This window comes from Oratosquilla oratoria, chromosome 32 (assembly GCF_046742065.1).
Source record: "Oratosquilla oratoria isolate Oo_2021 chromosome 32, ASM4674206v1, whole genome shotgun sequence".
NCBI lineage: Eukaryota > Metazoa > Arthropoda > Malacostraca > Stomatopoda > Squillidae > Oratosquilla > Oratosquilla oratoria.
The window spans coordinates 49,665,406-49,690,780 of record NC_134808.1 but is presented as its reverse complement, the minus strand read 5'-3'; the positions used below and the strand labels follow the sequence as shown (position 1 = coordinate 49,690,780).

Below are 25,375 nucleotides of genomic sequence, written 5' to 3'. Positions count from 1 at the left end.
TCTTGATATATAGCTAGAGGTGATGGATCATCTTTGATTATGATACCTAAATCCTTTTCCTCCTTTGTTTTCTATTAATTTCACTTTGTACCTTCACTGGTCTTTTCTTACTTTCTCCCATTTCTAATATTTTGCATTTCTTTGTGGTAAAATTAATTTTCCACTACTGACTCCACTCGTCTATTTCATCCAGGTCCTTTTGCAACATTATACAATCCTATTCCCTTCTCACCCTCTTCATGATCTCTGCACTGTCAGGAAATAGGTTTGCATAGCTACTTATTTCTTCCATCATGTCATTAATATATATATATACATATATATAAATATATATATAATGAACCCTGTGGTACACCACTGGTTATTTTTCTTCATTTTGACTTTTTATCCCTCACTAGTGTTCTTATGTGTCTATCTTTCAAGAAACCTTTTATTCATTCTAATATGTTTCCAGTGAAGCCTATGTTTTCTAATTTCCATATCAATCTCTTGTATGTCACTTTCTCAAAGGCTTTTTCCAAGTCCAAACATACAATCCATCCATCCCTCTCTACCATGGAGAACATCAGTCACTCTTGTAGTTCTATATGCTTGTGATGTTAACATTTATTTGTAACATGTTTAACATATGTTTGTGTTGGGAAGTTTTCAGGTGTGAGTGTGTACTGACTACAGGTCCAATTCTTTGTGTACTAGTTAATGTTTGTGAGTATAGTGCATGCAAGATGGACCCAGGAGATGCACATCTTGCATTGAAGGTACACATCTAATTCACAGGTTTTGTGCATGTTGGGCAGGCACTGGAGTACTGACCCCCTCATGTGAAAAAATAAAACAAAGTGAACACAGATTAGATGCGAGTGAAAGGGTGATAGTAAGTTTCTGGGCCGGTTCCAGAAAAACTTGTCACCAGCCCCACCTCTGAGAGGGGACAAAGGAGGATGGGGATAATTCACCTCTTTAATTGAATCCATGAAAAAGTTGATTTTTTTTTTTATCCTTTCACTGACTGCAACTTCTTGAACATCAGCAACTAAGCTTAAGGGCCCTTGTCATCACTACACCTGTGACTCATTATTTATATGAAATTGATGTAGTTGTTTATGATATGTGTAATTTCATTTGAATGTTCAAATTTACCATTAGTAGACAAAAGTGGCCCAATAATTCTTAACAACCTTTTCAATCTCTGATGTGACTAAAACTATTCTTCTTCTCCTTTTTCTATTTATCAGCATTTTTTTTTTCTGGGTATGGATGGAAGAGGTCAATGGAGTGAACTTGTGAGGAAGCCAAAGAACAGGATGAGGTGAAGAGCCTTGAGCAAGGAAAGGAGAGGGCAAGAAGTATGTGAGAGCAGAGAGTGGTCGTGAATAGATGACAAAGTGGCGTAACATGAAGGGATTTCTCGTCATTATCTATTCTACTCATGAGTGGAAGAGGGGGTAGGGTTGCCATGTAAAAGAAGCTGTGGGGGTAACCCAGTTTCAGTTGTCAGACATTGCTGTGGAGTGCTGTGTCTTGCTGCAGTGCTTCTGACCCAGAGTGTGGACAGGGAGGCAGTGATGGCCGTCCACAACATGGAGCAGCGTACACCAGGAGGTGCATAGCTCTAGCTCAAGGCATCACCTTTGAACTATGTGCTTGGACTGCTGGAGAAGTTAACAATCACTGCTAGGAATTCTATCTATATACAAAGAGCTTATCCCCCTTATAAGGGAGGTAGCCAAGTCAAAGACACATACCTACTCCCACCCTTTCCACTCACATCCACCACCCTTTCCTCCCTCTCATTTTAGCTCCTCATGGATGATGGATTATCCCTGTATCCCACCCACTGCCCTACCTCAGAAGCAATGTAGCAAGACACAGTACATCCACAGCAAGGCTGGTTCACTTAATCGGTGACCCCCCTCTGTCCCCTCATGCAGAAAAAGAAAAGATGGAGAGAAATCCCTTCGTGTTGCGTCAAAATATCATTCACACATAAGCACCCCTACCCCTCCCTTCCTTAGTATCATCTATACACAGTCACTCTCTACTCATCCCTATCTTCTGCCTTTTCCCTTCCTTGCTCAACAGGCATTCTCCTCTTGTTTAATGCCACCTTCACCACATCCATCTGATCCGGTCATTGCCTCAAGTATGTGTATATTGATAAAAATAAAAAAAAAATAAAAAAAATATTAAAGAGATGAAAATTAACAAAGCACCTGAGTTACATGAATGTCATGTGAAGTGTCTGACAATGGGTGGAGTTGTTATTGCAGAATGGCTAGTGAGATTGTTTAATGTGTGCCTAAATGAAGTGTTCCACTGGAGTGGAGTGCATATATAATTCCACTAGACAAGGGAAAAGGGGATAAATATGAATGCAATAGATTTAGAGGGATCAGTCTGTTAAGTGTAGCTGGTAAGGTATATGGTAGGATGTTGAGAGGATCTGCAGGGGAACTGATGAAATAACCAGGGAAGGGAAGAACAGAGTTCAGGAAAGGAGAAGAGTGCATAGATCAAACTTTTATAGTAAAACAGTTATAAGTTTTTGAAAAAAGGGTATGTATATTTTCTGGGCTTTTATGGATTTGGAGAAAGCACCTGAAAAGACAGACAGAGGGGCATTATGGGGTGAAGTGCAGATGCATGTAATAGGAAGAAGTCTGTTGAGGGAGGTCAAGTTTTTGAGTAATGGAGTTTGTGTGATGGTAGAGTGTGAGTGGTTTCAGTTGAAAGTGGGATTGTGCAAGAGTTGTGTCATGTCACCACAGTTGTTTAATGTACATATGGATGGGTGAAGGAGGTAAACACAAAGGTGCTAGGTAAGGGTTTGGAGCTAGCACAATTGGAGAGAAGTAGGTTAGCCAAGTGTTGTTTACAGATGACACTGTGCTTGTAGCTAGGTTGGTACATAGACTGAACCTGTTAGTGGTGGAGTTTAGGAGGATATGTGAGAGAAGGAAGCTGAGAGCGAAAGTGGGGAAAACTAGTGATGAGGTGTACATGGGTTGAAGGTGACCATGGGATGGAGGTGTTCTTGAAGTGTAATAGGCTGGAGAAAGTCGAAACCTCTAAGTATTTGTGGTCACATATAGCAGGGAATGGAGGAGTGGAGGTGATCTATTGAGTAATGGAAAAAAATAAATATCTTAAGTGTCCTGAGATATAGATAATTGGGGGAAGAAAACAAAGAGACTGCATGTGGGAATGGCTGTGCCCCACTGTATGAAGCTGAGACTTGGAATTCATAGGAGCCACACAGGAAGAGCACATTTTTTTTTTTTTCTTTTTATGAAGTACTTAAGTATATGGAAATTATAAGGCACAAAAGGATTTCTCTGTCTATTCCTCAAGTGTGTGAGGGGGGACGAGTTTTACCAAGTAGGGAAGCAGTAGAGATAAAACAGTTTTGGGCCCTGCTGTGGTGCTGTCTCATTGTAATGCCTCTGACCTAAGCATGTGTTGTGCAAGACAAGGATGAACCTTTATACAAGAGAAAGTATGATGGGAGGAACAACAAATGGGTTTTGGATGGGTATAGGTGTATGCTTTCACTTGCCCCCCACCCACCCACCCACACTTACTAAAGGGAAAAGGCCTATTTGCATATATGTGATTATTTTGCAAATTAGTATTATGCAGATAACGACTATATACTTTTTCTTTCTATCAACATTCTGTCCTTCATCTACACTCTATTTTGAAAAAAATAAGGGAGGAAAAGGATAATTTAGAAATAGTATTGGGCCATCACTCTAAGAATCAATGCACTTCCTACAGAAACCAATGTTGCCTCATGACCACACGAGACACAACGGGGGCTGATGAAACACCTGAGTGCTGCTATGCATACAACACAGTATTTATGGAACCCTATATATAAATTACGAGTGCATCTATGTACTGTGCTTCCTTACCACACTCCAACCTTAAAGTAGTAACTCCCAGGTTCTGTGGCGCCACCCACCAACTACCTATCAATAAATGAATACATAAACACATAAGGAGGTGAAAATTTCAATTCATTACACAAAACACAGCTCAAACTTTTTTTTTTTTTCTTTTCCAGTGAGAACAACCTTAACCACTGCATCAACTAGGGGCAAGGGCCTCAACTGATACATAAGAAAACATCCAGTTTCTTCATGTAAACCTTTGGAATTTAAATTCCTACTTTTTTAGTAAAACACAAAGCACCAGTGATATTATGAAACAGCAGGAAGCACGAGCAACACTACTATTATGTCAACTTTTAGTTGATCCTTCTGATAATTTATGACGAGTGAGTAAAAGTACTCGTACCTTACTGAAACCTAGAATTTTCCAATAACCACTTAACTAAAGAGATGAACCATAACCCATTCAACCAATTAAACGCCCAGTCCTGTGTCCACGATACGTGTTAAATTTTCACTCTATAGATGATTTCCCAAGAGAACAACAAACCACTTAAATTTTCCTGGTGTTATTGTGCATATACTATGCAATTTATAATACTACACTATAACATAATACAACATATAATGTATCATATAATTCAACACTAATTATTATGAGACAACCTAATATCACTAGATAAGTTGTACAATGAAACGTGGTGCCAAAATTGGTTTGATGAATACTCATGACATAAAGAAATAAATAAAATAAAATAAAAAATAAAATAAAATAAAAATAATAATTACCACATATGTGAACACACACTTGAATTCAACGCATAATATACATGACCATATTATCACTTGTGAGATGTTATAAATAAACTCCACAAAATTTATCTAAATAAATAAATCCTCTTCCCATTTCAGCTGAACTATATTTGAGCTAAACTATGCTGATGTTTCTAAGGTCCACAGAAACATATGAAATGGTAGGGATCCCCCCCTACCCCCATACAAAATAAGGAAGGGATTCTTGTAATTGGCAAAACTGTAACAACCCTGCATATATACAAATACAATGACTGTCCAGTCAATGAAGGGCAGCCCACAAATAGTGTTGAGTGTAGCTGTGTTTAATTATTTACACTGCATCTGCTGATGAAAGACACACCAATTCTGCAAGTTTCTTAGCTTATCTTGACCAAATTTAACCCCAATTATGGCTTCTAAGGGAAATGAGAGGGACATTGGTGCTGTCAAATGTAAACACCAGTCTATATTAAGTTAATGGTGAACTGTTCAGTAATGAAGATCACAATAAGATAGATGATACCATGGTACCTTAAAGAACTTCCCATGACATGTTAATTGTGACAACATGATGTAGCTGTATGTGTGTGTGTGTATATATATATATATACATTATATATATATATATATATATATATATATATATATATATATCTATATCACTATGGCTGGATTTCATTATTCAAAAGACTTTACTGCAACTAGTGATTTGTTCTATAATAGTTACTATGGCAAAGCAAATAAAAGCTTCAGAAACCTGCCAAGGAGTGTCTTGTGGAACAACCAATGTCAAGGAGTGTGTGGCTTTGCAGGAGACATTGGAGACTACAGAGTTGCACAGTGTTGCAGAATGGCTGGGAACCTGGGCCAATAGCCGAAATGAGGCTCCCTTACATGTGTGAATTATTATTTGGCTCTATTTCCTCATCTCTCAGGTGAAATTAAATTTTCACACTTTTTTCTACAGAGCAAAGGTATTTCAAAGAGCCAATGATGTCTGGTTCTTTGATAAGTAGCACATTCTAGCTTGTGTGAATATCATCCATTCTTACACAAGTCCTCTCCTTTACTCATTGGGTTGCTGTGTTCTCCACTGCTACATTTAACTGTACCTTATTCCAGGAATCTGCTTTGCCACTTCCTTCCCACTCCTCCCAACTGATCTCGCTCCAATTAGTTTCTTTCAAGGAGTATGCTATTACTTTGTTCAATATTTCTTTTTAGGAAGAATTGCGTCTAACAAGATTTCTTGATATTAACCTTCACTCCAGGCTCTTTTCTTGGGAGGTGTGTGTGTGTGGAGGTCTCTTCTATTCAGCCCTGTAGTTAATTTTTTAGGTAAATTACTTCAACGCTGCCTTTAATAACACTTGCTTCTTTAACCACTGTTATCTCTCTCAACTCTCTTTTATCTCTTCTCCATACGGTGCATCTATCATTCCCTAACTGTATTTAATTTATTGGGAATTTGGTTGCTATTAAGCACAAAATAGCAGGCTCAATTTCCATTAATTAATCACTTATCTTCAACCTTGGCTACTTTTTGTTTACTTGTAGCATTTCCTGTGTATGACAAACTATGCTCGTGTGATGTGATCCATTTATTTAGATGTAGTCAAGGGATTGAACCTCCATTCAAAATTTCCCAAACTCATGTTCATGGCCTGGATTTCATCCAAATTGTTCCATAAATTTACACTTGTATGCAGAAAGCTATATTTCTTAAAACCTGTCAAACAAATTTGCTTCTTCAATTATTTACTTTGACCTCTTATTGAGCTTTCAGCCAATACCAGCAAATCCTATCTGTCTATTTCTTTTATACCATATTTTTTTCCATACATTTCTCTGATCTACATATCATCTTATATCCTCTCTTTGCTCAACCAATATAGCAGGTAACGGCTTTCTCAATCTTTCTTCATGTCTTGTCATTTAGACTTAAGTACATCTTAACAGCTGCCATTTGTAATCGATTTCTTATATTTCTTCTGGTGTGGTGACCACACCACCATTCCATATTCCAGTCTGGTATAGATCAAGCTTTCAATAATTTTCTTCATAATGTCTTTTTCCATGCAATAAGATTCTTATAATTTTCCGCATATTATAAATCTCTCCTGTTATTTTCTTAATACAATTCTTTGGCACTGGATCATCCCTTATTAGAATCCCTAATATTTTTCCTCCTTTGTCTTTTGCATTTAATTAATTTCCCAATTTATGTCTTTCTCTCAGCCATTTCTTACTTTGGTAGAGTGCAAAGATTTTGCACTGAAATTCACTCTCCATATCTGGCTTCATATATAAACCTTAAGTCCTCCAGTTGCAGTTTGCAATCCTCTCTCTTTTTCCCTCCCTTCATGATCTCATCTGCAAATAAGTTTGCATAGCTATCTATTCCATTTATCGCATCATTCCTATACAAAAGGTACAGAGGTAGAAAGGTGCTTAGATTAAACAAACTGAATAAGATGGAAAGTGATAAGGAATGCCGTGGCAAGCTGAGAGAAGTGTGGGAGGTAGTGTGGGATAGACGGGAGATGGAAGTTGAAGAGGAATTGGTATCTTTCAGGAAGGAAGTGACAAAGTATTGAAGTGGCATGTGGGATGAGGAGGATGGGAGGGAATAACAGAAGTGAATAGTGAGATGACGAGGTCAAGATAATAGAAGCAAGTATATTTGGACTGGTTGCATGGTAGGACTAGGGAAGCACATGAGAGGTACAAGGAAAAGAGGGAAGCAAAACAAAAGGTAAAGAAAGCAAAGAGGAAAGCAGATTTAAAATGGGTCTCAATTGGGTAGGAGTATGACAGAAAAAAATAGATATTTTGAAAAAGGTGAGGATTAAAGGGTGGGAGTTGAGTCAGGTAAAGGAAAAGGTAAAAGATGCAAATGGACAGATGCTAACGGAAATGAAAGCAGTAAGGGGAAGATGGACAGAGTATTTTAGAGAGTTGTTGAATGTAGAAAAGGTTTGGGAGGGAGGGATTGTAGCAGTGGGAGGAACTGAGAAAATGACAGCCATGAGTTAAATGTCAGGGAAATAGGAAAAGATGAGTTATAAAGAGAAGTGAAAATGATGAAAGCTGATAATGCACCTGGGTTGGATGAATGTCATACGGAGTGTCTGAAAAAGGAAGGTACAGTTATAGCTGATTGGCTAGTAAGGCTGTTTAATGTATAAGGGAGGGGAATGTGCCACAGGACTAGAGTGCTTGTATAGTTCTGTTTTACAAAGGGGAAGTGTACAAATGTAGATGGAAATGCATATAGGAGGGTGTTTATTAAGAGGATTAAGAAAAATTTGGAAAGAAGCAGTGGATAGAGTGAACTTGAGGGAAAGACCAAGAATGAGATGGATGGTTGAATAGAGTGAAAAGGACTTTGAGCAAGAGGGGAATGCCTGTTGAGGAGGGAAGGGCGGGTGAGGATAAATGTGAATGGAGGATGGTTGTGAATGGCCAATAATTTGATGCATCCCAAAGGGATTTCATCTCATCTTTTCTATTTCTTGTATGAGGGGACAAGGAGGAAAGGTTACCATGTAAATAAAGCAGCTGGACCTGCTGTGGATGTGCTGTCTTGCTTCACTGCTTCTGACCCAGGCAGTGGGCAGAGAGATGACCTTTACCCACAAGGAGCTAAGAGTGAAACAAATGGGAATGGAAATGGATATGGAGTAGGTGCATGCCTTGGCTGGCTACCTTCCTTATATATGGGAAGAAGCCCTTGGTATATGGACAGATATTACAGGTTCAGAACTGAGCCCTGTGGTACCCCACTAGTCACTCCTCTCCAGTCCAATTTCTCATCTTTCATTACTGTTCTCACATGTCTATCACCTAAAAACCATTTCACCAATTTCAGTGGACTCCCCTTATGACCTATATATTCTTACACATAAATCTTTTGTGTTGCACTTTGTCACAATCCACCCATTCCTTTCTCTTATGCAGCTCGTCAACCACTCACATAAGAACTTAGTAAGCTGGTTACACAAGACTTATTTTCTATATCCAAATTGGTTGTCAACCAAGATTTCTTTCTCATCCAATGATTTAACTAATCTTTTACCATTGTTTCACACATTTTGGCAATCATACTGGTCAAGAATTCTATAATTTTGCAGCACCTGTTTCCTACTTTGAATACTGGCAACACAAACCAACCCAGGCTTTTACACCTGCCCTATATGCTCAGAGTCCACAAACTTGTCACACACAGGTATCAAATGCAACACATGCCATTTCTGGTTCCATCTAACATGCATAATACTTACCAACACAAATACACAAATATGAAGCTGCATCCAACACATACACCCTCACACTTTAAACAAACAACAGATCAATACAAATAGCCACACTAACAAAATCAGATGATTCACTTTTTATATGAGCACAGCATACAGTAAATATTGCACTAATACAAGAAACAAAACTAAAGCCACAAATAATAATACTCTCACTGATTACACAAAACTGAAATAATCCCATAAAATAAAATCATAATGCAAATAATAAAATGTAAAATAATTATAATAATCAGAAAATAAAATCACAAAAAAAAATAAATAAATGAATAAATAAAGAAAACAAAAGACACAAGTATGGACTTATAACACTACTACACAACACCATATCCTTCTGCAACAAAAGAGATATCAAGATATCTCAACTGAAATGCTCACAATCCAAACACAAAGAAAAAAAAACATACACCATTAAAAACATAAGCATCCAACTTCATCCAGGCAAGAATCAGTCTCATTAGCCACCTTTGCAAACACCAATGATATTATACATATATATATATATATATATACATATATATACATACACTCGTCTTCCCAGCATGATCTCTAGCAAGAAAACAACCTACAGGCAATAACATTCAAACACCAGCCATACTAGCACTTCTGTGGTCAGGTCACCAACCAGCTTTAAAACAGTAACAATACAAAATAGCCTCAGTCACAGAGGAAAACTGCTCCAGATGTAATCACCACACAGACGACACTGAAGACCCTATCCCACATTGCCCAAACAACACGATAAAACTTCCTTTGAGTGATTTGTGGGCCAATCCAGTGGCTGGTGCCAGACACCTGTGAGCCATGGGTCTCCTATAGGAATGACCTGCGGAAACCCACTATCGGAGAAATAATATCAGAAGTACAGGAAAATTGTATATTTCAAATACTATCCACTATCAGAGAAATAATATCAGAAGTACAGGAAAACTGTATATTTCAACTACTATCTGTAGTCCTCTTCAGCAGAATGGAGAGGACTACAGATAGTAGTTGAAATATACAGTTTTCCTGTACTTCTGATATTATTTCTCCAATAGTGGGTTTAAAGTGTACATTTACAAATCTGTTATAACATTACAATTTCCCACTGCTGACAGAAGATTTAAATCTACAGTCCATGTCAGTTATAGACAGTGAAACCCCGCCTATCCACAACTCACCATTTGCAAAACCACAGATCTTCAACTTTTCCCATTGAACCTAATTAATGCATACTTGTGATTCTCTGGCCTGTCAGACCTACATATCTCTGCACTAGTAATTAAAACCTCAAAAACCCCTTTTTTCCCTAGTTTAAACATCAAAAATTATTATCTAATTCATAAAGACTTATTAATTAAAAGTAAGCAAACTAGCAGTGTCCAGTATATAAATATGAAAATTAAATATAAACAATCTTTAATTATTGGTAAGTACATGTCTATTTTACTACAATTTTATTAAAATTTATGAATGATTTACAAAAAATGTTAAAATATGCATCAGGATTTATTTACACCATAAAATAATATATAGGCATTAAAACAAAATATGTACTATTCAAAAGGGTATTCTAAGGCATTTTAAGGGGGCACAATGTTTCGCTACAGTAAAAGTCTTAAATTTCAAAACTTTTTGTTTTGGAAAACCTGTAGTTGTGGAAAGTTGGAATTTAACCTCTTCACTCCGGGGCACTTCGCACGTCTGGCAGCATTAGCTGCCCAACGTGCGATGTTGCATCATAATAATCGCATTATAAAAAATAAAGTCAGTGCTCAATCGTTCATTCTTTTTCACCCGTGTATTTTGATAACCATAGAAAATTGATGAAGCCAGTTTAGAGAGAATGGAAATTACGTAGGTACGACTACAATAAATATAATCAAGATGCCGACGTTGGCATCATTGCGTACCACTTGCTCCTCATGCCGCCTACGTAGGCGTCACCATATGGAAGTGGTTAATACGTAATTTATAGGAAAAAAAAAAATAATAATAATAATTAATATAAAAAAAAATAATGAAAAATAAATAACATAGCCAAATGCATCAAATTGGCAGTGTGCCGCTGTCACCTTGCATCATTCCCACTTCTATCACCAATGTGTTATGTTCCTTCAGCCATTGACCACGTGTCTCCACAAGTATGACTTTACCACAATAATCTGTACTTATAATGGCTCCATCTACCCCAAACTGTCTTAAGAAGAAACATACAATGTAAACAACTGCACAGAAATTGGATGTATCAAAAAGGTTACGAAGAGATGAGAGGAGTGTCGACTTCCTGGGATGCAAATTATTTTTAATCGGTGTATGCACCAAATGCAGAAAAAAATGTCGTCTCTATCATAGGAAAAAAGTTATTAGCCATCAAAAAGCATTATGGCTGGGCTGAGCCAGGACGTTCATTTGTCAAGTGAATGTTGAGTAAACACTCTTGTAATAACTGTGCTCTAAAACTTATGTTTTGCACGCAAGTCAAATTATTGTACTTTCAGAAGATCCAAACCCCCATTACTTCCGAAATTTAGGACTTTTACTGTATTTTGTGAGGGCTCTTGGAACCTAACCCTCATAAATACCTGGGGATCACTGAACTATGATCAGAAGTTGCCCTTGAATGAAATCCTGATGAACAATTGAAACATCTTTCCAGTTAGAAATTTGATCATTCAGAGCAACTATACCACCAGTTCCTAATCCTGCTAAGCAAGTTACCTCGTATCCTCTTTTTCAGAGTTCAGATAATTCTACACTATGTCTTTGGTTGAAGTTTCTGATGACCTAAGGATGGATCTATACAACAAGTATTGCAAGTGGTGTCCTGTAAGCCAACTGTATTTTCTCCATCTTTTTACAAAAAGACAGCTGACAACTAACAACTTCTATCTTCTTCCTGCTACTGTTATAAGACAGTGACATAAAAATAGTACTATAAAACAGTCCAACATCAACACCTTCCCACCCACCTTAAGGTGCATCTTCCAAGGACTGAATATAAAGATTCTGGACTAGGCCTGAAATCTCTCTCAACCAACTTAAACTCTATTTCCCATACCTTTTCATCTGAACAGAACTGACAACAGCTCCCGTCCTGCTACTATTATATGCTAGTGACATTGAAACAGTCCACATTAGTACGATACAGACAACTGTCCAGTGTTTCTTCCAAGAGAAATCTACGGGAAACCCCAAAGGAATGCTGCCAGCCACTGTGGGGCTGCAGCTTCCCAGTCAGTAAAAATTTATACAAGAATTATCACTATTATCATATTCACTATTACTATGATAATTATCATCACCACCAATATTCAAAATGTTACTCTGATGACATGAACATGAGGAAACAATGAATGAAGGCATGCTTGACAAAAGTGTACAATTCAAAGGTGAAAGTAAAAGACAATGTAGGAAAAGGAGGCAGACTGTCAGCATACAAAGCAAAAGTAGATGAATGTGGATGAGGTGTGACAATCAAGGTACGAGTGGAGGACATGGTACTTTTTTAGCATGGGAAGAGAATAGGAAGGAGCAAAGTTGGATGTGCTCAGGGGTCCTGGAAGTTTGGAAAAAAGACAAAGAGAATATACAAAACTAAATAAATAAATAAAATAATAAAAATAAATAATAACAATAACGGGACTAGTAGACATACACATTATTTTTCCCCTTTTCATTTGAGTTGGAAAGAAAAGCGTCCCATCCCTAAATCAAACCTATGACAACGGCTATAATGCACCAGAGCAGTGTCAATGGCAACCCCCACCTGGAGGGAAAAGACACCTTATTTAAAAAAGTACGATGCTAAAGTGCATACATGATAGAACCCGACCAAGTTCATGGTTTCAAATTTGTATCTAGCTCATTATGATTTCTATCCAAAATTACAAACAGGCAGGGTGTAGATCAAATCCCAAGTCTTCCTAAATGTAATTCCAGAGGCAACTCTGCCAAAAAACTATTGATGTATAGGTTGAATTTATTTTGGGACTGACTCCTTTCCTCCTATGAACTCTGAAGTGGTCTGCTGCCTCTACTGAATCTTTGCTGAATCTGACTTCTCTATTTTCTCCCTTCTTTTTTTTTGGAGTGCCTGATTTTAGAAGTGAAGGCCAGTAGTTATCATTTCCCCATGGATTTCTAGGAGATATGGAGATTATGAAAAACAGTGTAGCTTTCTTCATTATTGGTGAGTAGTTATCCTTTCCTGCATCCTGCAGTAGTAATCAAACCAGTCTCTACCTTTGTGAAGGCATTTACCATGAAACACACAAACACAAACACAAAAACACAAATCTATTATAGTTTACTCATTACTCCAGTTCCTTGTAATTAATGTGAAAATTGGGAACAGTAACCTTAATTACACAGAAAAGCCAAAAAAAGGCCACATAAAATATACCTTTAGTACAGGATACTTAATAACACATATTACTTACTCTTTCATAATTTTTTTCACTCCTACTGTACACCTAATAATGTAATCAGCAACTGTGAAAAAGTGCATTACAAACTGTCAGAAAAATAAAACCCCAATGAATGTGCAAGCCATGTACCCAAATCTAACTGAAGCCAGTGTGGTTAGTAGTAGTAGTAGTAGTAGAAGTAGTAGTAGTAGTAGTAGTAGTAATAGTAGTAATAATGGTAAAGTAGTAGTGGTAGTAGTAAATCACCATCTAGGGTATGGCTACACCCTGTAGTACTAGATGGTATCAGTTAAACGCTCGTACTAGAAGATTGCTGACCTGCTGTTGCCTCCGTAAATCAGCTATTTCTTTACGGTCGTCTTCCATTATAGATTGCAAGGAGGTTACTTCATGCTCCAGCTTCTGCTTCTCCGCTACAACCTGCAAATGAAGAAAAAAAGAAATATTTTTTAAAACAATTATATACCTGTTTTCTAGTATATTAAGGAGTCACTAAATAATGGGCATATATATCTACAAAATACTTGAAAGAGACTGTTGATATGTTAACAAGTGTACAACTCATAAAGGCAAGTACAAATGCTGATGCATTAGTCATCTAACATTATATACATACAACTTTATTGTTTCCTAATTTAATTTCTTCATGATAAAACTGCTCATGAATGCAATGAGTAGTTTCACTGTTAATAAAATACAAGATTACGTATGTAAAATGTAAAAAAATTCTACAAATTATTCTAACTTTTAAAATCAAATATGATATTGTACACTACAATGAAATTGGCTTAAAACTCTATTGCTGCCCCTTTAAGAAGATTCCACCTATGACCAGCCTACTAGAATTTCCACCAGACAAAGAACAGACTTACATTTAAAGATCTTAACAAACTAAATTCTATTTGGTTTACCCTGAGCCAACCCACTCAAGACATGTTCTGTACTTACTTCTAATTATTAGCACAGACTTAGATTATTTATTGAATAGCTTTTCTTTGTTTCAGACGTTTCTTGTTTCTTTGTATTCTCTAAATTTTCATGTTCAACATCTAACATGAATTCTAAAAGCAAAAAATGGGAAAATACATGCATAATAGAAATTATCAAAGAAATAATTGTATGAAAATGCTAAAAAAATATATAATTTTGATGTTATTTTGGCCGTTAAAGCCATTGTCATATATCACTGGCTTCCATGTTGAATAATGCAGTTAATATATATGGTAATAGATGGGCTCATTATTAACTTCATATTATTATTGTCTCAACTAGTGGTCTACTAATGTAAGCAAGACTACGGAAACCACTCCATGGTATTAATTACTTCTTACATTTGCCAATACAATTTGGCTTGTATAAAGCTAAGTGTTTGTTGGAAATACAAACTTATTAGCTGTTACTACTTTGTTAAGCAATATAAATTACATACAAATCTTTAGTAATCACCTTGCCCAAATAATAAATCAACACTAATTATGATTACCTTATTATCAAAGCGAAATTATGGCCACCAACTAAATATGGTGGATATCTTTATGAAACAACCAATCCACTGCTCCTGGTCTCTCTTGCAGAAAATCTGTGGCCTTCTATGATCTAATATACTTGCAAATTATATCTGTACCTACTACTTTTAATTACTTTTAATTTTATATATTAACATGGCAAAAATAATATATAATCATCATCTATATACAAATAATCAAATATGGTCACGAAGCTTCAATCCTGTGACCTCATAGCTATATACAAAAAAGTTTCTTCTCCCTTATGAAGGAGGTAGTCAGCCAAGGCATGTATCGACCCTCCACCCATCCCACATAGAATAATAAGAACCACACAAGCACAGCATGTTGGAGTCAGGGGTGCAGGTAAACCGCTGAGTGAAGGAAGCAAGTAAACATCTTGGAAGTGTTGGAGAGGCACAGTGGGGGTTACTAGGATGGATAGAGTGAGATATGTGGAGATCAAGTGGAGAGCAGGGGTGGAAAGGGAATGGGCAGATAGGGTAGATCAAAGACTGGAAGGGTTTGGGCATTTGGACACGATGCAAGAGGAAAGACAAGAAGAAAAAAAAAATATGGAAAACAAAAGTGGACGTTGCAAACTTGATTAGACTGAGAATGGGATGGATGGATGGGAAGAAGGGGCCTTGGTAAAAAAGGGAATGTCTGTTGAGCAGGGAAGAGAGAAGGATAGGTATAGGATAGGTATGGATGCTTGTATTTGTGAATGATAAATTGATACAGCCTGAATGGAATTCTCCTGGTCTTTTCTACTCAAATGGATGAGGGAAGGAGGGAGGGTCAAGGTGTAAATGAAGAAGTGGGGGGTAAACCATCTTTGGCTGTCAAGCCCTGCTTTAGAAGTGCTATGTCTTTCTGCACTGCTTATGGCCCAGACAGTTGGCAGGGACCAGGGATGGCCCTTTATCCACAATGAGCTGGGATAAAAGGGAAAACAAATGGGTGTTGGGTGGGTGTGGGATGAAAGGGTAGATGCACAACTTGACTGGCTGGCTACCTACATTATAAGGGGGAAGAAGCTTTTTAGTAAATAGAGTACATAGAAAAATATTGGAAAATATATATATACATATATATATACATATATATATATATATACATATATATATATATATATATACATATATATATATATATATATATATATATATACATATATATATATATATATATATACATATATATATATACATATACATATATGACATTCTGTGGGTGTCCATCATATCTTTAATACCACTGCTTGTTAGATGCTGCTACTCATGTTTGCTTTAGTACTCTGAATATATATCAATGGTTTCAAGAAATATTAAAGAATATTTAACACTAGTTATGTGACATATCTGAGATAATTGGAATAGTTACCAAAACAAAATGTCAGAAGCTTATCATTAGCTAATTGTAGAATATGTCATATATATTGCACAGAAACTTGTATTATTCAGTTTGTTATTGTATAAACGAACCAATTCTAATGTCTCTAATACCACGGAGGTGATTCCATGTGTCATCTTGACCTACAATATCATTACAGAGCTTTATAAACAAGGTGTGGTTACCAATAAATCTTAATAAGAATGTTGGCTCCAAATCTCTTACCAACCAACCATGCTGTTCCATGAAAGCAATGGGGAAAGGTATGATGTTCCTGATGCCTCAAACATACTATTGACAAGCATTTCTTAAGATCCTGTTGTACATGCACAGTTCATGCATGGATCCATATTCCAATTTTAACAAACACATACTGGTTCACTTAATAACGACACCATGAAACATAAATTTATGATTCCCCTACTAAGCACCCAAAATATTTTGTCAATTAAGTAAGGAAAGAGAGGATAAGATTTTGTGTCTACATTCTAAAAAGGAGGCAAATCTTAACTTTGTATTCAATGAAAAGTCTGTTTAGGCCTAGCAAGTACATTTCCAAAATAACGTGCAAGCAGACACCCATTCCAATACTCAAAAATTTCAGCAATTCCTCCTACTCTACATTCCTTTTTCACATACAGATCTACATTAAAATAGAAAAACAATATCTTTTTGATACTGTTCTCCACCTTCATCATTTACTAGAAAAGAGAGAGACAGAGAGAGGAAAAGAGATAGTGATATTTTTTCCCAAAACATTACTACATAAATATTACAATACTCTGAAAAAATAAAATAAAATAAAAATAAAATAATTAGATAAAAATAAATAAATAAAAAACCTAATACATATACATACCACAGGCTCTTTCCCTCTTACAAGGGAGGTAATCAAAGTCAAAGGCATAAATCCACTCTGACCCATTTCATCCCTACATACTCCACTCCCGTTCACCACCCCTCCCCTTTTCTTGGCTCCTCCTGGATGACGGGTCATCCCTAACAACTTAAACAATCCAAATAACTTTAAACACAATGATAACAGGCAGCATGGTTTGTTAATTTTCATAAATCAGGTATATCACTAGTAGATATGGGCTCAAAAGAGGAATAAAAATGTGTAATTACTGATACAGGTAATCCTCGTTTTACGCGGGTTCACATTACGCGATTTCACATTAAAGCGGTGTCCAAAACTAGGGGGTATTCCTCACATTACACAAATTCCTCAGAGTAACGCGAAATCCGGAAAGTTAAAATACGCGGGCTGCGATTTAGTTCCGTAAGGCAGCCGCTAGGTGAGGCTAGCTGATTCCAGCCTCCGCATCCCTCTCGCCACCAAGCTCATTGTTTACCAACGCTTCGTTGTGTCAGCATCTCTGTGTTCATCAAATCATCAGTGTTCTTGTTTACCATGGCTCCCAAGCGCCCAGCGACATTTCCAGCCTGTGATGGTAGGCAGAAGAAAGCAAGGAAGACATTGACATTGGAGCAAAAGCTGGAAGTTCTGGACAGGTTAGATAAAGGGCAGAGAAACAATGTGATTGTGGCGGCAATGGGCCTCAGCGAGTCTACGGTGAGGACCATAAAACAAAACTCCACCAAGATTCGTGAAGCTGCCAAATCAGGAACGCCTCTACAAGCTAACAAGTCATCATATTCTCGCCCTATGGAGATGGAAAGGATGGAGAAGATGCTTGCAACTTGGATTGAGCATCAAAATAAGACTCGTGTGCCGGTTAGCTTGGCGCTGATTAAGGTGAAGGCGCTGTCTATTTATGACAGCATTGAAGGGGACAAGAAGCCTTTTTCTGCCAGCAACGGGTGGTTTAATAAATTTCAAAAAAGGCACAGTTTTCATAATTTGAAGTTGGTTGGGGAAGCTTCTTCAGCTGATGCTCGAGCTGCAGCCGAATTCCCAGAAGAGCTCAAGAAAATTATAGAAGACGGGAATTATTCATCAAAGCAAGTGTTCAACATCGACGAAACCGGCCTCTATTGGAAGAAACTACCCAACCGCACCTACATCTCCAAAGAGGAAGCTTCTGCCCCCGGATTCAAGGCATCTAAGGACCGCTTAACGCTGCTGTTGGGGGCCAATGCAGAGGGCGACTACAAACTCAAGCCAGCACTTGTGTATCACTCAGAGAATCCTCGAGCCCTCAAGGTAAGAGTTGTAAAACTAACCTTATTCCATGTTACCATTTTCTATGCAAAAGATTGTGCGAATGAATTTTTTAGACCGTATAAAATCTTACGTTTCTTTTTTTTTGGCCAGGGTTACGACAAGGCCTTTCTGCCAGTGTACTGGTACGCCAACTCGAAGGGCTGGATGACTGGGACAGTGTTTGGCGATTATTTCAAGAATAAACTGCACAGGGAGCTGGAGGTGTACTGCAACAAAGAAAACATCCCCTTCAAGATCTTGTTGATTGTGGACAACGCGCCAAGTCACCCAGCATACCTGGCCGATATCAGCAACAACATCAAGATCGTGTTTTTACCGCCAAACACGACCTCGCTCATCCAGCCTTGTGACCAAGGGATAATCTCGACATTCAAGGCGTATTATCTACGTTCAACATTGTCGAACCTTGTGAAAGTGACGGAGCAACAAAACATCTCAGTCCGTGATTATTGGCGGCAGTTCACGGTAAAAGATGCTCTAACCTTCATCAAGGATTCGTGGAGTGAAGTGCCAACATCATGCTGCAATGGAGTCTGGAAAAAATTGTGTCCTCAATTCGTCCACGACTTCAAAGGATTCAGCATAGACGACAATGTAGCCAAGGCCAACGTTAAAAGTCTGCGTCTAGCACAGCAAGTTGGCTTCGAGGATTTGGAAGAGGAGGACATCGACAACTTGCTTCAGTCTCACACACAAGAGCTCTCCAATGAAGATTTGTTTGACATCGAGAAAGAGAGAGTGAAAATGATGGAGGAGAAAGAGGAAGCAGCAGCAGCAGCAGCATCACCAGGACCACAGCGAGCCCTCACAGCTGCCAACTTGTCTGAGTGTATGGACTCGTTGATGCATGCAATGAGGGTCATAGAGGAGAATGATCCTAATGTCGAGAGGAGCAGCACCATCATACGACGTGTGATGGAGAACATGGCTTGCTATAATGCTATGTTAAAAGAAAAACAACAAAAGACAAAACAACAGCCGATCACAAACTTCTTCCGACAACGCACACCAAGTCAGCTAACCAGCGAATCGGAGACAGGCACCGAATCGGAGATGGACGCTCCCGATGACCCTGCCGCCCCTGCCTCACCACAAACATCACACACACACACGGAGTCCGATATAGCGCACAGTGACACGTCTGGGGGTGAAGCATAGTTAGGAATTTTCATTAGTAGACTTCGTGCGGTGAGTGTTGTGTTGTTGTCAGTATGGAAACGTGTGAGAGCAACATCTCAGCTTGCGGGATGGTTTCCTGACCCATGATTTTTTTCATTGTCCAAGGGTAATTTTATTTTCATAAAAGTAAAATAAAAATGAATGTAGAAAAAAACTTGAAAGAAATTTATTCATCCTTGAATCGCAATAAGCTGCCGCTACAACAACAACAACAGCGTGCAGATCAGCAGAGGGACGCTACTTATCAAGGCGTAAAGGCCAATTAACCCGTGATCCCATATGTGGTGGTAAATCAACAACAACAAGGCAGGTCAGAGGTTATATGCTTAGCTCGTGGCTCAGCTGCAGGAAGGATTATGGTATTGGAAACACTTGTAACAGCAAAGTAGTGAGTTTAATTCCTCACATTACGCGAAATTCACATTACGCGCTGCCTTTTGGAACGCATCTAGCGCGTAAAGTGAGGACTACCTGTATATATATATATATTATATATATACATATGTATATATACACACACATACACATTTACGATCAAACTGGATACTGAAAGATACAATAGCGGGCCACTTCCTGTAAAATATAACTAGGTAAATACAATATATTTACCTAGTTGTAATATACATGTGTGTATGCATGCCTCTGTATATATATACATTTACCTAATTACAGTATACCAGAAAGGACCAACATGTACAGTTCTAAATTATATCCAATTTCCAATTATCATATCTACATTAGAATTTATGTACTATTCCAGTTTGGGCTATATTGTAGTGGTGCCTCATTTGTAAACCATAAATGGTTGACCCCTAAAGAGTGAGTTGATGTAAAATATTTTGCATAGAACAAATTACCAAACAAGAGGTGTCTGGCATCAGATATAGGAATGGAGGTGTGAATGGCACTGCCCAGTCATGACCTACACACTGGTAGACTTGAGCCCTTGGTATCCACTTGCTCAGTCATCCTCGTAATGTAGGCCTGCCCTGGTCGGATTGTTTAAAAGAACTTGATCTTCGTTTGCAGAGTCTAAGTGATAGGGGTTACTAGGGTGGATAGAGTGAGAAATGAGGAGGTGAGGAGGAGAACAGGGGGGAAAAAGGAGTTGGGAGATAGGGTTGATGAAAAAGTATTGGGATATTTTGGACACATGGAAAGAATAAGTAAAGATAAAAGAGATGCAGAAGCAGAGGTAGAGGGAGTGAATTTGAGGGGGCAACTGAAGATGAGATGGATAGATGGGGTGAAGGGGTCATTGAGCAAGAGGGGAATGTCTGTTGAGCAAGGAAGGGCGAGGGCAAAGGGATAAGTGGAGAGTGGCGTTATATAGCTGATACTGTTAAGCAAGGGAGGTGTGGGGGATAGGGGGTAGGGGGTGCTTATGTGCAAATAACATTTTGACACAGCCTGAAGGGATTTCTCCCTGTCCTCTCTTTTTCTGCATGAGGGGATGGGGGTCGCTAACTAAATGAAGCTGCCTTGCTGTGGAAGTACTGTGTTTTGCTACATTGCTTCTGACTCAGGGCAGTGGGTAGTATACAGGGATGACCCATCATCCATGAGGAGCTACAATGAGAGAAAGGGTGGTGGAGGGGAGTGGAATGGGTGGGAGCAGGTATGTGCCTTTCACTTGGCTACCTCCTTTATATGGGGGAAAAAGCTCTTAGTATATAGATAGATAGGTCCCAAGATTTTTTTAATGGTTGCTATAGGTATCATAAACAAAGTTAACCTATCACTTGATGCACACATATGAATAAATGAAGAGACCTATAAGATATATCTATATTGGAAAGAGGTTTAGAGAAAGTGGAGGGAAAAGTATGAGAGGAAAGACTGACGACAGGTCTAGTAAGTTGAAAAAACAAACTTCTTTAAAAGATGTCAGGAGTTATAGCTTTCCACACTGATGTGTAGACTTGAGGAATAATTTGTACAAGAATATAATCCAAGTCAACACTACATAATCATTCAGAACAAGGTTTGATAAATGGAGAGAGAGACAAGACACCATGAGCACTGCTACCCATACACTACAACTAAGTAAATATGCATACACTGAGCTGGTAGTTGGGAAGCAGATGCATGAACCAGTTCTAAATAATCTAGGAGACAGCTAGTTGAGGTATAAGAGTGAAGGAGTATTAGTGGGGTCCTGATCTATAGTGTATATGATAACTGATGATCAAGGAAATAGTGAACTGTTTATTGACAATAAACAGGACCCAAGAAAAATTTTCAATTGGGTTTGGTAATTTTGATCAAAGAAAAGAATGGCAACCATGAAGAATAAATTCAAATGAAAAGAAAACACTGAATGAACAGTGGCTGTCCAAATAACTAAAATAGACAAATTGAAAAGTAAATTGAAGAACCATATAAAACAGAACTTGAAAATGTAATGGTTAATTAAAACAAATTAAAAGAAAATTAAATTAAATGGAGGATGCTGAAGCAAAGCACTAAGAAGACTAGTGAAAATGAAAGGGGGAGAAAGTATAGAAAGGGTGGTTATTGAAGAGGAACAAGTATAGTTATGAAAAATAATGGAACGGCAAACAGAAGAAAAAGGAAGCTGCAGAGGAGATAAGAATACGTGCATCAATAACAGGAGTGGAAGACAAAGGAAAATGTATTATTGTGGTAGGCTGATATAAGGTGTTCTTCAAATTTGTTAATGGCAAGCTGAGACATCATGAAGGAATATCCTAGTTGAAAACTGAAGAGGTCATACGTTGGCAGATGTACACTAAATCCCTGATGAACACAATTTCACTGAACAAATCCCTACAATTACTAAAGGCAAAAATTACTACATTCTTTTTTTCATCTTCCTATCCAAGTTCCTGTTAATTTTAACAGAAAATGGGGTTTGTATGGCTAAACTTGGAAGGGTGGGAGTAGCCTGCCATGGTATCCATGAGGCAAAAGAAAAAATAGTGAAGAATTATCCACTTTCATTTTAGTTATTCTCATATCAAAGGTTTTACATTGTTCATTTGTTTGATTATTTTTCAGATAAATACAGTGATTTATGCTCAATACTAATATGACAAAAACAAAGTTGTTGCTACTTCAATTGTACATACATACATACATATACCAAGGCTTTTTCCCCCTTCCAAGGGAGGTAGCCAAAAAGGGAAAGGCATAAAAACACTCCCACCCATTTCATCCCTAAATACACTCCACACCCCTCCCACCCTCCCTCTCATCTGAAAAAGAAAAACTGAAGATTTCAGCAGTTTTCAGTCCTGTGCTACTATGCTCCTTAATAAGATGATATTTGTGATGTCATGAAACTATATCACCTTATTAATTCTAGACTGGAAAAATGTCCAAATAATGAATATTCACATAATGAAAGCCTTGTACTGGAAATCCCTTTCCTGCAACAGAGACTTACTGCTGCACCAACCTCATGCTATCTTCACACATGAAGTATGTCTACTTATAATCATTTTTGTGCTACCAATCCTACTATTTATCTAATTCATGACACCATTTTTTCGTAGACAGTTGCTATATATATATATATATATATATATATATATATATATATTATATATATATATTTGTACATATGTATATCAGATCATTTTTATGTAAGACGTGCATACCCCTCCTCTGTTAGTGAGACAAGTGTGAGGTGTTTTAACCTCTCAACCAATGAGACTACAAAAGTCTCAGAACTTGAAATCTGCCCGATTCCCAAGATTAGGAAAGATCACTCTCAGCAATCCTAATTCCTTTTTCACCCAAGACTTGAGTCCACCCATGGGAGGAGTTAAGGACTGGAACAAACCCCTTTCATGTTTCAACATTGTAACTATAGGATTGATGTCACTGTCCACTAGCGAATCTCTCACATATATGTATATATATACATACACACTGAATGGTCCCCAATACACAGATAATAATCTTTTTCAACCATATATTCATTTTTCACTTTAATTCCATGCCATCACAATCGAGACTGACAAGGAGCTCAACGAAAGCATATACGGAACCTGATATGTAGTCAAGCCAAGGATTCGAACTCAGCTGAGATGTAACAAGTGAACAGTGACTTAAACCATTGCGCTATTAAGAGAGCACAATGTCTGTGTTTATGCACATGTTTCATCAGCATTCGGGCCACCAAAATGTTTTGTATGTCCAGTTCACTGTTACAAGATGTAATAAAAACATCTGTGATTTCCGCTGCTAATTTTATTTTTTGTGCCTATATTATTTTTTTTTTTATACAATAACAACTTAGTGTAGTTACCATGGGTCTTAAAAAGTGTAGTGATGAAAATAAAAGTAGGAGGGAAGTTGTTAGAGCTACAATTAAAGTTAAGAAAATTCTTATTGTTAAGCATGAAAGTGGTACATATGTGGCTGATCCTGCTACTACATTCAGAATGCCTAAATTGACTGTACAATTTTGAAAAATAATGAATCTATCAAAGTACATTTGTTTGATTCGAGATTTTTTTTCATTTATCCATTTAACATCTTGACCCCTCTATATGAACCACTATTACCTAAACACCCTGTGGCCCTATTGGTTTGGATGTGGGAGGGATTGCTGTACTCGAGTGTCAGAGATCAACTGAACCTCTGCCTTTTTGGTCATCTCTCTTCACTTCCCTAACAGTGTTATCACAATCACTGATGCCACATATACATATCCAACCTGTGGCTGAATGGGTTTGGATATGGGAGAGATTACCATACATGAATACAGGGACCAAAGACCTGCTTGTGGTCCTGGAAGATGAAGAGTGGTGTTGACAATTTTCAAAATCTGCCTACTCCTTTGCCTCCACCAGGTGTAACTCTGAGAGGTTGACCCTCAAATCTCCAGATTGGGCCCAAGACCTTATAAGCAAGAAAATAAACAAGAACAAGAACCAGACCCCAAGCCATCACTTTACCATCAAGAAAATGCAAGAGGCATTTGCGGATTTCTACACAAGGATAAGCGTCTCACTTTACTTGAAGAGACGGATCCAAATGCTCAACACTTTTCAAGGGTTATGGAGCTTGTCATGAAGTTTTTGCTCCTTATAACCTTATCCTTTAAGTGAGGATGAGCAAAAGAATTCAAGGCACTCCTGATATGTTCCTGAAACAGGTTCCTATACAACATAATTTGTCTGCTGACAATTTATCTCCTGACAATCCTCAGCCATCAACTTCTATAATGTAACATCCTCCTACACCAGCCCAGGCAAGCAACATCATCATGCATCAGGTAAATTTAAAATTGTTTTTTACCAAACTGTTTTTAGTTATTTTATTCAGAATACAGTTACAAATAAATGCGTATCTGCATAATTCTTTTGTTAAGTTTAAGCAGTCTCGTGGGTGCTGTGCCAGCTGATACATGTTCTGGTGCAAGAGAGTGAGAGCCAAGTTTGGAAGAGTGTATTTGTGTGTCAGGATTCGGATGTGCATGCTGGTTGAGTCTCCTTGTGCCCTGTATTCTGTGCCATTGCTAACTGTGCAATGTAAAGTGCCTTAGTAAAGAGAAAACTATACTGGCGCCTTTGTATGTGGCTTGCTCTTCTGACACATGAGTCATGGTGTGTGTGTGTGTGTGTGAAGTGACTCCCATCAGCTCTGCCCACAATAGGGAGTGCTTACTTGTGGTTTATAGTATGCTCTTTTCAACTTAAGTAATTTTTCAACATAAGTT

General features: G+C 37.8%; 1 protein-coding gene across 3 annotated transcripts in view; it reads right to left on the bottom strand.

The window, feature by feature from the left end:
- Dlg5 (MAGUK family member discs large 5) overlaps nt 1–25,375 on the bottom strand; it is a 451,629-nt gene that overhangs the window by 164,951 nt on the left and 261,303 nt on the right. For all 3 annotated transcript variants that reach the window (XM_076172266.1, XM_076172267.1, XM_076172268.1), the window contains exon 7: nt 13,735–13,836. In XM_076172266.1, the coding sequence (XP_076028381.1) occupies nt 13,735–13,836 (102 nt within the window). The remainder of the gene's footprint in view (nt 1–13,734; nt 13,837–25,375) is intronic.